General features: G+C 55.2%; 1 protein-coding gene across 1 annotated transcript in view; it reads left to right on the top strand.

Moving 5' to 3' along the window:
• The window catches only part of VSTM2L (V-set and transmembrane domain containing 2 like), a 34132-nt gene extending 18341 nt beyond the window's left edge, over positions 1-15791 (top strand). Inside the window, exons 2-4 of the mRNA XM_024743098.1 lie at positions 3407-3576; positions 5168-5218; positions 14419-15791. Of these exons, the coding sequence (XP_024598866.1) occupies positions 3407-3576; positions 5168-5218; positions 14419-14694 (497 nt within the window). The 3' untranslated portion in view covers positions 14695-15791. The remainder of the gene's footprint in view (positions 1-3406; positions 3577-5167; positions 5219-14418) is intronic.
• The last annotated feature ends 438 nt before the right edge of the window (positions 15792-16229 follow it).

A 16229-nucleotide genomic window follows, 5' to 3' on the forward strand; every position in this document is an offset into this window, starting at 1 on the left:
CCATCCTCCTGTCGGACAGATGTGCTTCCTCCACTCAGCCATCTCTGGGAGGAGAAGGGCCGTGGCTGAGTCACGCAGGCCCAGGCTCCAGGGCTGGCTTCGCCCTTCCTAGCTCTGTGATCCTGAGATGAGCAAACCCCCCACCCCCCAGTAGCTCTGGACCCCCTTTCTCCATTTGCAGGAGGGAGAAGTGTGGGTACTTTCTGAATCCCATTGCTCAGGCAGTGGCACCTGGAGAGGGTCACAGCTGTGTCCCTCCCACTGTCTCTTGGTCAGCAGGGTCACACTGCCGGTTACCTTGGATCCAACTAGGGGGCCTCACCACTCTCCTTCCTCTGTTTGCAAAGGGTACCGGGTGGGCAGGGGCCCGGATCAAAGCTGAATCTGGCTGTCCCAGAACCGGGGGCCAATGGCTCACTCTGATCACCTCCCAGCCCTCCTGGTGGCTCGGTCCTCGGCGGCCCCCTTCAGTCCTGCTTGAGTTGGCAAGTCAGCATCAGAGCAGGCATGGAGGGCTGAGCCTGGCCTGGGACCCTCGGACAGGGCCCCTCCTGCCTGTGGACGCTGCTCCACCACTGACCAGCCAGGTCTGCTCATTTGTTTATTCAAGAAGTATTTATTGAGCACCTACTATGTGCCAAGCTGGGGATATATCAGTAGACAAGACAGGCACCGCCCCTGCCTCCTGGAAGGGAAAGCAGACCATAAACATAAATATTAGCTGTGCTGTCCAATACAGTAGCCGTTACCTACAAGTGACCATTTACATTTAAATTTAAATGAATTTAAAGGGAATAAAACTTAAAAATCAGTTCCTCATTCACACTGGTCATATTTCAGATGCTCAATAGATACATGTGGCTGGTGGCTACTGTATTAGCTCAGATATAGAACATTTTCCTTGTCACAGAACGTTCTAGTGGACAGCACTATTAGTATGTGGGAAGGGAAGAGGGATTTGAAGCACTGGGTTGGGGCAAGGGATGCAGTTTTTTGTTTTAAATACGAATTCAATTTTGCAATTTTCATTTTAAAAAATTTTATTTATTTGTTTATTTTGGCCGTGCGGCTTGTGGGATCTTATTTCCCCAACCAGGGATCGAACCCGGGCCCTTGCAGTGAATGCGCCCGAGTCCTAACCACTGGACTGCCAGGGAATTCCCAGGGATGCAGTTTTAAGTGAGGTGGTCAGGGTAGGCCTTGCTGAGGAGGTGACATTTGAGCAGAGTCCTGAAGCAGGGGAAGGAGGGAGCCATGTGAGAATCTGGGGGAAGAGCCTTCTAGGCAGAGGGAACAGCACGCGCAAAGGCCCTGAGGTAGGATCTCAGCTGGAACGTTGGAGAAGCAGCAAGGAGGCCATCGTGTCAGGAATGGAATGAGCAAGTGGAAAAGTAGCTTGAGGACAGAAAAGACAGGGATTGATCTGTGTTTTGCCAAATTACCTCTGGCTGCTGTGTTGAAAATAATTTGTCGGGGAGCGGGCAGGGAGGTCAGTGAGGAGGCTCCCCCACTGTTACGGGTGAGAGGTGGTGACGGCTGGCCCAGCGTGGGGCAGTCGGAGTGGGCAGAAGGGACCAGATTCAGGAGATGTTCTGGAGGCAGAACCCATGGGATTCCCCAGAGGTCGAAAGGGGGTGTAAGAGGAAGAACGAGGGAGGCAAGGGCAACTCTACAGCTTGGGCACCTGGAAGGCAGAGGCGGGTGGGTGGGTACCTTCTTCCAGGAGCCTGCTGCCCAGCTCTCAGCTGACCGCACACCACGCCTGGCTTGTGTTCAGTAACTCCAACAACACCCATTCTTATTAAATGGGCCTTGTTATGCAACAGCGGCCAGTCCCTCCCGAACCTCAGAGGATGTGGGCAGCCTGAACGCATGACCCTGGAGGTCAAGGATGTCACAGACTTTCTCTTAGCCCAGAGACTCGTTGCTGGAGTCAGGCTCCACTTGGAAACCCTGTGTGCAGAGCAGAAAAAGCAACTTATCAATCCTGAACCTCCCAAAGCCCTCAGGATCATGGGGAGGGGGTGGAGGGAGGTGGCCCCAGAGCAGGACCCCCGCCCCCAGTCAGACTCTGTCCTCCTCCTGCCCTGAGCTGAGCGGTGCCTTGAGGGACCACCGGGGCTGCAAGGTGGGCTTGTCTGCCCGCTGGGTCGGGGTGTCTGGCGGGCTGCAGCAGCAAGGTGGGCATGGGATGGGGGCACTGATGGATGCAGCATTCCCTGGGTGACCTGCCTGTTGCCAGGTGTCTTTCCAGGGTGAGAAAATCTCTCCTGAGAAGATGAAAGGATTCTAATTACATCTCAGGACAGTATTTGTTTGGAGAGATGAGTGTCAGAACATATGGTGGGGAGCGGTGCTGGGCCGCACTGAGCGGGGATTTGTTCTCTTACCTGCCAGCCTGGTGGGCATGGCAGTGGGTGGGGCTCCTGCTGGGTCCCAGGTACCACCTGCTCTGGGATTTGGTGGGCAAGCTGGACCCTGTTGGAGGGATGGGAGGCACATGTGTCTCCCACCGCCTCCTGGGGCTCTTGAGAGAATGGAGGATATATCACACCTACGAGGTGCCAGGAGATGTGTAGCCACAGGAGAGCTGGTCCCTGTTCTCATGCAGCTTGCACAGGCAGTGCAGGCAGTGAACCGATACAAGACCGTGACCATTCCCCAGGCAGGTGGGAGGTGGGGGGTTGAGGGGAACCTACCCACGTGGTCAGGGAAGGCCTCTCTGAGGGGACCAAGTTTCAGCTGAGCTTTGAGTGACTTGCTGGACGAAGAGGGACCAGGGGAAGAACATTCCAGGCATTGGGAACAGCGAGGGCAAAAGTGAGGTGAGAAAGTGAGGCATGTTTACAGGACAGAATGGAGACCAGGGGGAGGTGGGCAGGGCTTGCCCCCCAACCTGGTGCAGAGGGGACCCGAGGAAGGGTTCCGAGGGGGCCGGCGGGGGGTAGGGCTGATTTGGTTTTGCAAAGACGGTGCTGAACGCTGTGCCCTGGGGTGGGGAATGATCCAGGATGGGGGCAACTGGAGAAATCGGGGAAGAACTGATGAAAACAGCAGCTTCCTCCCTGGCCTCCTTGCTCACACCTTCCAACCAAGCCCTCCTCGGATCCATCGCTCCCTTCCCGAGAATCTGGTGCCCGCGGGCTCCGGGATCAAGGCCCAGCTGTGTGGGGCCTTCGGGGCCCCGGACCTACGCCTTCATCCCCAGGTCTGGCCAGCTGCCGCCGCACAGGCCTCTGCGCAGCCTCGCGGAGCTCGTCTAGGTGCCCCACCTGCAGCCAGGCCACACCCGCCCGCAGGCGCGGCCGCTCCCTCTCTTTCAGCTCCAGCCCCCGCACCAGCCCCGGGCCGCCGGCCCCGCCGTTTCCTGAGCCCCGGCCACCCCTCCCCCGGTTTCTCCGCACAGCCCTGTTCACAGAGACGCCCCACGACATGACGGCGCGGACGGGCGAGGACGTGGAGATGGCCTGCTCCTTCCGCGGGAGCGGCTCCCCCTCCTACTCGCTGGAGATCCAGTGGTGGTACGTGCGGAGCCACAGGGACTGGACGGACAAGCAGGGATGGGCCTCGAACCAGGTACCGCCCCTGGGGAGACTTCCGAGTGGGGCTGGGAGAGCCCTGGCCCACCCACCCCCGGGGAGGAGTGTGTCTCTGCCCCTCATCTCCTCGGAGGGGCGTGGGCCCCAGCTATGTTCGTCCTCTGAAGCCCCCAACTGTCTCCTTCCCTTTTTCCCGGAACGGAGGCCTGTTTGTGGGGAGGGGCAGGGGGCGGAGCCAGGCTGAGCACTTGGGATGGGCCCAGTAAGAAGGGCCTTCCAAGGAGTAGAGTCCCTCCCTTCGTGTACAGGTGGGGAAGCAGGCCAGAGGGACAGAAGCTGTCACACACACGTGTACATGCATGCCTTTCCACATACGTGCAGGCACACGAGGCCGCCCAGTCACGGCACACACGTTCACCTCTGCACCCGTACACGCTCCCACGCACACACTGTGCCAGCCTGCGGCGGGGAGCGGGGGGAGGGGGTGGCGGAGTGCAGACGCTATTGGTGTCCCCGCCCACGTGCCGGGTAAGCACCATCCCCTGCCACCAGTCCCGCTGCCAACACTGCTGAGGGTTTTCTCTGGACAACAGAGCCTGCTGGCCAGCAAGGCAGGCTGGAGGAGCGCCCTATCAATGACTGACGGGAGTTGGAGGGTAAATACCCCAGCTCCCTTGCTCCTCGGTTGGGATAACTGAAGAGCATCCCTTTCCCCCAGGTGCCCAGTGGGAGTAAGTTCCAGTTGCCCAGGGGGGTAACTGGCTTGATGACATACCCATCATTGACTTCCTTCCCTCTTTTGTCTCACTCACTCATTCCTCTCCTGATGTTTCCTGGGATCACCTACCAAATAAACCACTTGCACCTGAATCTTTGTCTTAGGGTCTGCTTCTGGGGGAACAAACTAAGACACTCTCATTCTTACGCTTGTGTATATGTAAATGTTATGCAAACACATATGTGTCTGCCCACCTGTTCACTTATGAGCACTTACATGACGCACCTTCATATGCACATACGGGCATGCTCACACATTCTTGCATGTTTCATGAAATGGCCTCTAACATATTCACAAATATATATTAAACTCACCTAGCTCCTGGAGGTGTCAACCCCCCAGCACACAGGCTCAGAGGACTCCAGAGGTCAGAGAAAGCCCTTAGGCAAAGAGTTGCAGGCTTTGTAGTTGGATGCCTCTGGGGTCAGCTTGCCGGGGGGGATAGTATGTGGGCAGGGCTCCGACAGCGTCTGCTGCAAACACTCCTGAAAACACAACACATTCACAGATAGAGAGATGCAAGTGTACAGACAGACACTCCTACAGACACACCAAGCCCGAATACCGTTTTTGCCTGTTCACACGTACCCTCCCTGTATATCTCTAAATACCGTATATATCAGAATGTGTAGCACATGCACAGTCAGTTTTATAGGCACCTCCTTTATCTTCCTTTGCTCTGACTCACCTCCATGCCCTGAGTGGACATAGAGCTGAAGGACCCCAACCTCTAGACCCGTAGTCCTCAGAGCATCGCTTGCGGTTACGAGAATCTTAGCCATTGCTCGTATCCCCACCCCGTGATCCTAACACATTGTCTCTGTTTTCTCCACCCTCCCGCTCCCAACAGCTAAAAGCATCTCAGCAGGAAGACGCAGGGAAGGACGAGACCAAAATAAGTGTGAGTTTTGGTAATGACTTCTCACAAGGGCTCTAATGGAGGACACAGCTGTAATTAAAAAAAAAAAAAAAAAAATCCAGTTCAGCAGGGAACTTGGGCAAGAAGATGGAGGAGAAGGAAAAAAGAAGGGGGAAAAATTGGCCTGGCTCTGTTTTTTAAAAGCCAGAGGTTTTTCAAGTTCATTGAATGACAGGCACAAACAAATGACAGGGGGAGAGAAGACGCATTCTCTCCTGTTGGGGCCAAGGCTGTGTGCATCCCTGATGCTTCATGTCTGTCTCAGCAGCATTTTTTATTTGGGGAACCAACAGGGTATAATGAGACTGAGCCGGCTTTTTTTGGCCCATCACAAATGACTGCTGTGGCATCTCATGGTCACTTGGGTCATCTGGCTCCAGATGTGAGGCAGGACAGGGGGACTACAGCTGAAGGATTTCAAGACTGGCCGGGCCTTCTAATGCATTGACTCATTTTATCGTTGCTCCATCTCTATGGGGAAGGGCAAGCTTTCACCCATTTTACAGGTGAGGCAACTGAGGCTTAGAGGGGTCAAAGCCTTGCTGGAGGTCGTGACTTGGCTGAGCTGCCTCCAGCTTTTTGTCTTCAGGCTACGCTGGAGCCCAGTGAGGTGGGGCACCCAGGGGACTCAGGGATTGACAGTTTTTGTAGAGGAGGGCACCCAAAGCAGGGCCTGGAAGAGGCAGGCAGGATCGAGAAAAGAGACTGTGTAGAGGGGACCGGCCTGGTGACACATGTGGCCATGGGACCAGGTTGGGTTTGTGCACGGGGCATGTGGTCAGCCTGGCAGGAGGTTAGAAGTCCACTGGACACATAGAAGATGCAGGTGCCCGCCGGGGTATGAATGTGCATGTGTGGGAGTGACCTCCAAAATCACTCTTTTCTGTTGCTCCTTCTGAAGTCCTTCAAGGACCTGCGGGGGAGCTCGGGACCCCAAGACCAGTTAGATGCAGAGGAGCTCCCTGAGCGGAAGTCACAGTGTAAAGAGTGGGCATTGGGAGGCATGAGGTGCTGTGCCAGGCACTGGAGGTGGCAGAACGGAGGCAGGGAGGCCAGGAGGGAGGCTCCCACAGAAGCTCAAGCAGGAGGTAGGCAGATGACAGACAAGGACCTTCGAAGCATCATTTGTGCAGTCTGCCCCGGGGCCTTTCTGAGTTGCGATCTGGAAATTTGAGCCATTTCCAGCTCACGGCAGCTGCTGGTCCACCCTCTCTAAATCCCTAGCCCTCACCCTAACCCTCACTCTCTGCCAAGGGCACACCCATACGTAATACCCCATTTCTTGCCCAAACACCCATCAGTTAAGCCCAGGAAGGTAGAAATCTGTGTGTGTATTAATATACCCCGTTCATGGCAACTCTCTTGCCGATGATTTTGTTTGGGGTTTAAGGAGCGTCTCAGGCACAGGAGACAATAATCTAATTGACTTAGAGGATTAGAATTCAAGGCTGTTGGGCCCCACGTGAGGGGAATGTGAAGGTGCTAACTAGTTAAATAAAATAAATGTGCTCAGCGTGACTGTGCAATCCCCCCCACCCCATCCTAGCCCCGGCGATTCTTGCACCAGCGGGGGCTCTGGGGCTCTGGGGCTCTGGCTAGGAAACTCACAGACAAGCACAGACCCAGTTCCTTGTGCAGACAGCGTCTTGCACGTGACCGTTCTTAAATACACAGACGCGCAGTTAGTGGACACCTGTAAGCAGAGGCACACCCCGGTTTCCTGCAGCTTAGGAGAAGGCTCAGACTTTTCTCTGCGGGCTTCGAGGTTCTGTGCAACTTGCTCTGCTCACCCTCTGGGCTATCTCACCTCGCTTGACCCGGCTCACACTGCCCCCTTCCACCCGCTGCCTTCCAGCCTCCCATTCCTTCCACCTCTGGGCCTTTGCACAGGCCAGTCCCTCTGCCTAGAAAACTGTTCCTCTCTCTTCCTTCAGAGCTCAGCTCAGCAAGCCTCCCTGGACCCTGGAACTCAGCCGGCATCCCTCCCTTCTCCCTGCTGGCTGCATTTCTGTCTGCACTTATCCATGCCTGTGAGCATTTGTCTCAGGCCTGTCTTCCCTGGAGACAGTGGGGCTGGGACTGTGCTTGCCTGATTGACTGGTACATTTCCAGAGCCTGGCACAGCGCCTGGCAGGTAGTTAGTGCTCAATAAATGTTTATCAGGTGACTGTCACACGTACCCACACACCCCCAGGCCAGTGGCAGTGTAAAGCCAGACACAGATTTTTTTTTTTTTTTTTTGCGGTACGCGGGCCTCTCACTGTTGCGGCCTCTCCCATTGCGGAACACAGGCTCCGGACGCGCAGGCTCAGCGGTCACGGCTCACGGGCCCAGCCGCTCCGCGGCATGTGGGATCTTCCCGGACCGGGGCACGAACCCGCGTCCCCTGCATCGGCAGGCGGACTCTCAACCACTGCGCCACCAGGGAAGCCCCCAGACACAGATTTTGATAAACGGACATGCCAACATTATGTGCATCATGCCTGTGCATGGATGTGTACAGGGGACGTGCAGCCATGAAGGGGCTTGTGTGAAACTATGGGACCTGGGGACCGCAGGCCCTGTATCTGTAGGAGCTAGATGAGCCAGGCAGGAATTCCGGCCCCATAGCCCCATGTCACCTAAAAATCCCGAGTTCCATGGAATAATCTCCCAACTTTTAACTGTTGGGACCTAATTTGATTTTTGAAAAACTGTGAAAACCAAACGGCTCAGTCTCCCCGCTGGTAGCGTCAGCACCTGGGGGGCCTCAGGTTCGGAGGAGGAAGTACAGTGAGTTTCTGGGAGTTTGGTGTGGGCAGGGCTCCATGATGGGCTCTGTATCCCATTGGGGCCGCCATGGTGGCCCTAGGCAGGTTGAGATATGGCAGTGCTGAGTGCGGGGGTGCGACAGTGAGGACACAGTGGAGCCAGCCCTGAATGTCACAGGACCTGAGTCCTGGTCCAGCTCTGCCAGTCCCCTGGGCCTCTCTTTCCCCCCTTCACAGCTGTCTAATGAATATATGAAAACACTCTGGCAACTGTGAAATTCCTCCGGATTTGGCCATGTGAGTGACAGTGGGTAGTAGAGTAGAAACTTAATATGAGTATTCGAATCACGTGACTCCTATTCCTAGCATGTGTGGAGCAGGGAAAGGAGGCCCAGCTTCTCTACAGGAAATGGGAGGGAATGAAAAGAGCTCAGAGAGATCATTTATATGGGAGGACAGGCATCTGTGATGATGATGATGGTAATCATAATAGTAATGATAAAGCAGCTAACGTTTATTGAGTGCCCGCCGTATGTCAGGAACCATGATGAGTACTTTACATGAATTATCTCATTTAACTTGGGGCCTGGGAAAGGACCCCCTGGCCTTAAAAGTTTCTCCCTTGGGAGCTTGTATATGCTGAGGATTCTACCATCAGGGCCTTATTCCTGTGGCTCAGGTAAATTTTGCTATGTCCATTTTCAAGTTCTGGAAACTTTTCTTTTGACCTAACTGAAGTTCTGTCTTTTGGAATTTAGGTTAATTTCCCCTTAGCCAGTTTTGCAAGTTGAGATGGCCCCCGACTTCCTAGTTGTAAAATAAGGTGAAATTCTCCACACACCTTTTTTCCCAGGGGGCTTACCTGCCTTCATTACTGTTAGTTACTCCTTTGGTCTAACCAAAGTCATTTGTGCTGTAGATTCAGTTCATGTAACCTGTTTCAGTCCAAAATAGCCGTGGGCAGCCTGGGTCTCCATATACGTGTGGCCTCGTGCTCCAGCCCACTTATCCTAAGCCCCGTCTCCTCTCCAGCTAAGCCCCAAAAGTCAGGTACATCCAAAGTGGCCTCAGGAAGCATACTGCAGCCCCCTGTCCCCAAATCTCCATAAATGGTTAAAAGGCAGCTTCATTGGTCAGATCAATCTTGACCCTATAGGTCAAGCCCCTGTTTACCCCGCTTGGCTGCCCCACAGATATGATACACATATGGATACCGCATCTTTTCTGGTGTGGGGGATGGGGGCTGGGACCACTGGAGCAGCACATGAGGTCTGCATCCTTCACTAAGGATTAACAGGCCAAGCGGCAGGTCATGGTATATTATGACTTTATTTTCTGCAGTAGACGTTTCTGTATTTTCTTGAAATTCCTGCCGTGATCCACAATATACAAAGGGCATGGAACTCTGAAGTCTGAAAGGGAGGCAAGATTCATGTGGAGTCAAAAATCACTCCATCCATCTTGGAAATCCCTTGAGACATCCATAGAGCAGCCGGCCTCTGGCTGGGACTGAAAAGATTCCTCTGTGAAGGCCGCGGTCACACACTCCCAGTCCCTGCTCTCACGGTACTCCCAGTCACTGTGGGGGATGGATGTTAATCCAATAATCCCTCATGATAAAAAGTAAAATTACAGGGCTTCCCTGGTGGCGCAGTGGTTGAGAGTCCGCCTGCCGATGCAGGGGACGCGGGTTCGTGCCCCGGTCCGGGAAGATCCCACATGCCACGGAGTGGCTGGCCCGTGACACCATCAAAATGAGAAGGAGCGCAGCCAATAACAGAGGACCTGACCTAGTCTGGTGGGTCTGGAGGGCTCCCTGGAGGAGGTGGAGTGAGGTGAAGTGAGCACTGAAGTGTAGAGAGGTTGACTAGAAGTAGGGGGAACTTCTCTGGGTGTGTGTGTTGGAGGAACTGCAGGAGGCTGTTGTGGCTGAGGGACAGATGGGGATGAGACCCCAAAGGTCCCCCCAGCAGCCACTGCTGGGAGCCATCAAAGGAAGCGTCCTCACTTGGGGGCGTTTTGGGAAGATCTGTCTGGCTGTCACGGGAGGACGGATTGGAAGGAGCCAGAGTGGCTTTGGGGAGACCCTGGAGGAGGCTGCGATGTCCTGGCCAGTGCCTGGGGATCTGGATTCTGGAGAGAAGGGGAGGGGGCCCAGTGATGTTTAGAGGGAAGGTCAGTGGGATTCAGAGATGGATTGTGCCAGAGTGTGAAAGGAGCAGTGGGGATGACGACTTGGGAAGGTCTAGCTGGAATGGGTGAAGCCTTCTGGGGCCCAGATTTGGGGAGACTCTGGGTTGGGTTCTGGACATGCCAAGGGGCTGGCGGCTGGGTGTCGCTGACGGAGGCACAGGAGTGGCGGAGATCAGGGCAAGCCCTGGCCTGGGGCAGGGGCCCACTGACTCCTCTTCCCCACCCAGCACCTTCCCAGGGCCACCACGTCACTCTGAGGCTGAGACCACGTGGAGGAAAGGTCTGGCACCATGGTCGCAAATTAGCATTGCCCATTCTTCCTGGCTCAGCTCGGGAGAAAGATCCCAGCCTGCCCACCTGATGGTCTGTGGGCTCCTGCCGTGTCCAGAAGGGCCTGGGCCGTGGGCAAGCAGGGAGGAGGCTGAGCTTGGTCCTGGTGTGGACTGGCCTTGCCTCTTTCAGCATAATTAGGTGCTTAATTGCACTGCTAAGGCCTGTCGATGCCTGTGCCGAGGTGATTACGGTTTACAGCCAGGCTGCCGCCTGGGGGTCTCTTCCCCTCATAGCCTCTCTGGCTGTGTTGGAGGCCTGGGCCGCAGGATTTTTCTGCCCAGTCTGTGAATGTTGAAATCCAACAGGCTGCTCCACCACCCACAACAAGCCTGGGTAGGATGATGGGCCCCCTCCCACAGGAGATGCTTCTGAGGCGGGACTGGGCTCCCCCAAGACATGGAGGGCTGGGAGCCTATGGAATGACGGGGGAAGGGGTAGAAAGACCTGTGGTTTACTGGTTCCGGGAGGCTCCCCAGAGATGTGGTTAAGGCCTGGTCTCTGTCACCAGCTGGGTGGCCTTGGGCAAATCACTTCACCTCTCCGAGCCTCCGTTTTCTGACCCATACAGTGGGTATCCCAGCAGTGCCTACATCATGGGGTTATTATGAGGTTTAAATAAGGTGTAGACTATTTAGCGCATCATTTCACAGGGATCAAGCGCTCCATAAACACTAGCTACCAGCAATACCGTTACTGTTTTTATTACTTGCCTTCTCCGGATGGTGCTTAAAGGCGCAGACCCCTGGGGCTGGGAGGGAGCAGCCTCTGATGTGTGTCCTCTCCCTTCGTCCTGTTGGAAACCAGCTCCCCAGGGTGCTCGGTTGCGGGTGTGAGGTCTGGGTTTTCCGTTAGACCTGGAGCCCGCGCGGATGTTGCTGGGGTCTGGCTGATTCACAGCGGTATCCCCAGCGCCCAGCTCGGAGTGGGCGCTCGCTAATCGTCAGCTGGATGTATGGATGGATGGATCTAGCCCAAGAAAACTGAGGCCAGGGTGCTGGTGACTTGTCAGGGTCAGAATCAGCCTCCCAGCACTGTCTGCTGTGCTCCCTGTCTCCCTCCTCCTCCCTGAGGGGGGAGGCCACACAGGGGCGACAGGGCAGGAGGGAGCTGGTGCCCAGGCCTTGGCCTCTGGGCTGGGGCTGGGCGGAGGAGGGGGCTGGGCTCGGTGCTCCCTCCCTAGCGCTGCTCCCACCCTTCACATTATTACTCCATTAGCGCCTTGTAGGGCTGACAAATGAAGGATAATTAATATCCGTGAGGGAAACAGATGTTGAGGTAATTCACTCCCCGCTGTGCATTTGCAGCAGCATCTCCTAACTCTCCTGAGAGCTTGGCAGGGCCGCAGGACCTCTCCGTGCCCTTGGCCAGAGGTGATAGAATCAGCAGGGCTGACGGCCTCCAGCTGGGTCCAGCCCCGGTACCAGAGAGGAGGGGTCCCCTGCCCAGGCGGGCAGCTGGAAGAGTCTCCTGCTGCTTGCTCTGGTGGGAAGGTGGGAAGTTCTGCCTCTGTCCCACCTCCTGCTTCCTGCCGTGCCGTAAGCCCATGCTTTCCTGCCTCGTGGGGGGATGACGACCAGCCAGGAAGGCTCAGAATAAGGGAGGACGGGCCAGGTTCCTTGTGGCTGCCCACTGCTCTCTTCCCTTCTGGAGCCTGGGAAACCCCCCTTGGCCCTGCCAGCTCTGCGTGACCCTCTGTGGGCCTCTGTCATGCCTTTGGAGGGTTAGAGTGCATGGACTCAGGCCTGGGGTCAGTTCCCGGCTCTGCCGTTCACTGACTCAGTGCCCATGGGAAAGTCGCTTCTTTCAGAGCCGTAGCTTCACTATCTGTAAAGTGGGTAGGATCATATATACATGACCTAAAATCAAAAAGCGTAATATCTGGGTACCACTTCATTTGGAGAAAGAAGGAGCTAGAGTGAGACCATTCATTTAACAAATGTTTTTATCGTTATTATTTGCAGGGTACCAGCCTCTGCGATGGTCACTAAGATGAACAAAATAGGTATCATCCCTGCCCTCGTGGAGTTTATAGTTTAGCCAGAGAGAGAAACAAAAATCAAGTAAACAAAATGGTTCTCAAATTGTGATGACTGCTAGGAAGGAAATAGACAGGGAGATGTGACTGAAGGCTTTTTGGAGGAGGTGATGTTTGAGAATGAATGGGAGTCAAGGAGACAGCACCCAGGCAGAGACCAGAAGGCTGTGAGGCCAGAAGGAGCTTGGCATCTGGGAGGAAGGGGCCAGAGAAGCCGGAGCAGATTAGAAGTCATGTGCGTGAGTGCCCAGCCGCACAGTGAATGCACTCCCTCAGAGACCGTCCTCTTCCTCATCCTGGCCTCCTCACTGCAAGGGTGATCGGCAGGGGTGTCCTCCTCCAGAATTTGGGGTGTGGCAAGAATAGGCAGGCTGGTTGTCTGTCCCCATTGCCCCCCCACCCCAAGGGGAGAGGGACCAGATGGGCTCAGAACTGGGGCCACAGGTCTGAATCCCACTCAGCTCCATCCTGGCCCTGGCGAGCCTGCAGTGCCAACTGGTGGTGAAATCATTGGGCAGGGGGCCCATGGCTGGCGGTTGAGGACTTTTCTCCCCTGTTCTGTGTAGGTGGGGCAGGGGCTACAGGAGGTGGGACAAGGCTCATTTTGGTTGTAAGAAATAAGGGGACAAGGAAGGATGGAAGCCCCCTCCCATTACCACCACCCCCACTCTATAGGCCCAGCTGTTCTCTTTTTTTTCCCAGCTTTTCATTTTGAATTGCAGACTCATAGAAAGTTGCAAAAAGAGATCACAGAGTCCCCTGTCTCCTTCACCCAGCTTCCCCAACGATTTATCTTACATGACCGTCCTTTTCTTTCTTAATTGAAAAAAAACTCACAGTAGCTTTATGTTTGTGACAGATTTATTCATAAGAGCTGTAATCTGAAAACTACCCAAATGTCCATCAACAGGGACTGGATAAACAGACTGTGGTATATCCATATGATGGAATACTACACTGCAATAAAAAAGAACACACTGAGCCGTGCAACATGAAGGAATCTCACTGATATTATGTTGTGTGAAAGAAGCCACACATGGAGGAGTTCAAGAACAGGGAAAACTAATCTATGCTGATAGAAATCAGACTAGTGGGTAACCCCTCGGGGGTGAGTATTGACAAGGAGGGGCCACAAGGGTGCGCTCCAGAGGGTTGTAAGTGTCCCATGCCTTGCTCTGGATGGTGGTCACACTGGTGTACACGCAAGTAAAATTTCATTAAGCTGTGTGTGCCTTACTCTATATAAATTACATTTTAATTTTAAGTAAAATTTTAAAAACCATATCAAATAAATAAGCAAAAAGCCAAAGTACACAGACAGATGTACTCTCTTGCTCCCCCCCAAGTGAACAGTTGTTAGCATCCTGATATATTTGTGATCAGCATTTATTTATTTGTTTGTTTGTTTGAGAAACAAAGCTAAGAATTCACTTTGCAGTCTACCCCAGGTCCTCGGCCCTTCCCTGGGCTTCACTCCAGAGACAACCATGGCTGTGAGGCCACTGTGTTCCCTCCCATCTGTTTTCAAACTTGCACGCACACAAGTCATCAAAACCAGTGTAGAGTATTTTCCCGTGTTTCTTTCCAGAAATGGCATCACACTGTATGTAGGAGTTTTGCAATGAGATCTTTTCACTTCCTGCATGTCCCTGAGCTCTAACACGCCTAGTTCTAGCTCATTCTTTTTCACTGCTGTGCAACAGTTCACTGAATGAACTGACTACTGCCTATTTATCTGATCTGTTGATGGCCATTGAAGTTGCTTCTACTCTTTTGCTGTTAACTCCTCGTGCCCTCCTGGGAGTGTGTCTGGGGCCCCACCCACGGAGTCGGCTACTGTGGCCAGGTCACTGTCTCTCTGTCGCCCCCAGGTGGTCAAGGTGGTGGGCAGCAACATCTCCCACAAGCTGCGCCTGTCGCGGGTGAAGCCCACGGACGAAGGCACCTACGAGTGCCGTGTCATCGACTTCAGTGACGGCAAGGCCCGGCACCACAAGGTCAAGGCCTACCTGCGGGTGCAGCCGGGAGAGAACTCCGTCCTGCACCTGCCCAAGGCCCCGCCCGCAGCGCCCGCCCCGCCGCCGCCCCCCAAGCCCGGTAAGGAGCTGCGGAAGCGCTCGGTGGATGAGGAGGCCTGCAGCCTCTAGACTGATGCCCAGCCCGCCGCCGGCCCGCCCTGCGCCCCTACGGCTGTACCGAGTGCATGAGGAGCCGCTGGACCGCTGGGGACGGGACTGCCCGGGTCCAGCTGCCTCCCCATCCCGAGACCGCCCGTGGCCCCCACGTCGGCCCTCCTCCCACCACCCCTTGGCTCAGCATGTAAGGCCCGCCCAACCCTTCCCCTTCAGACCCTCCCTGTGACCTGGCTCAGAGACGGTGGCCCGGGCACCGAGGGGACAACCGCCCCGGAACGCTGGGGTGGGGCACCAGGCCGGGGCCGGGCTGCCCCCTTGTGTCACCAGCTTCAGTAGAGTCCAGTGTTTCGCTTTGCTTGCTTGTCCCCCATCCCGTCCCAAGCCGGGGCCTCCCAGCCTCACTCCCCCTCCTTCCAACCATCCCCTGCTTGGACCTGGAGGTGTGGACAGTGACCTCTCCCCAAATTCGGACTTGAATCTTCTGAGCAGAACTGGGGCCTCTCCTCTGGCAAAGAACTGGGAGCAGAGCCCCCAGGAGAGCTGTGGCCAGTTGCCAGGGTGGCTTACAGGGGTCCTGGGAGGAGAGGGAGACCCCACTGCCTCCAGGTAGGTCCTTCATGTTCAGCCTCCTTATACTAAGAAACAGCTCCCTGCCCGCCCCGGGGCAGGAATCTGCCCCTTCACATGGCAAGTCGGAAGGAGGGCCTTTCCTTTCTGACCCCACGGCCCCATGCAGAGTTCTGCACCAGCAGGACCCCTTCGAGGGGCTTCAAGGCTCTCCAGGAGCCCCCTCTGCCAGCTCCTAGTGTCCCAGCCGCCTCCCAGGACCCATACCGAATCCACCCAAGGGCCTGGGGCTGTTGGGAGCCGAGGGCCCCCCAATACCAATCCCCTCACAATTCCTGATCAGGGGGCACCCACCCCCTGGTGACTTGTAAATATTTCTATTGGGCCCAACACCCCTTCAGAACTGGCTCAAACCTCTGGCCGCACCTCAGCGATGGAGTCAGGGGACGTGGGAGAGGCTTTGCCTAGGGGTGTGTGGGTTACCCTGTACACATGATCCAGTCCGTGACTACCGGCCAACCTGAATAAAGCGATTTAAAAAAGCCTCTGGGCAGTGTCTTTCTGGGGCATTTGTATCTGGGAGCAGCGCCACCAGAGAGGGGCAGGTGGGAAGGGCTTGGCCAGCCCACACCCCTGCCTCACTCAGCGTCTTCTCGCTCCTGCTCTCTGCCCCTCAAGCACAGAAGAAGCACTGGAGGGGGCACAAGAAGTCAAAGGAAAACCAGCCTTTGTCCAGGGCCAATCCAATTACCAGGCACTTGAATTATTCTCAGATTTTGAGATAACTACACATACAGAAGAGAGCATAAAATATGTGTACACTGTTCTGTGAATAAATAAATTATAAAGCAAGTAGGGGTGAGCTACCAGCTTATTAAGCAGCACCCCGTAACTGAACCCTCTGCCCAGCCCATGCCTTCCAGATCACCCCCCTCCCTCTTAGAGGTCACCACCACCCTGAGTTTTAAGGTCATCCCATT

The sequence above is a fragment of the Neophocaena asiaeorientalis genome, unplaced genomic scaffold (assembly GCF_003031525.2).
Source record: "Neophocaena asiaeorientalis asiaeorientalis breed wild unplaced genomic scaffold, Neophocaena_asiaeorientalis_V1.1 scaffold82, whole genome shotgun sequence".
Classification (NCBI taxonomy): Eukaryota; Metazoa; Chordata; class Mammalia; order Artiodactyla; family Phocoenidae; genus Neophocaena; species Neophocaena asiaeorientalis.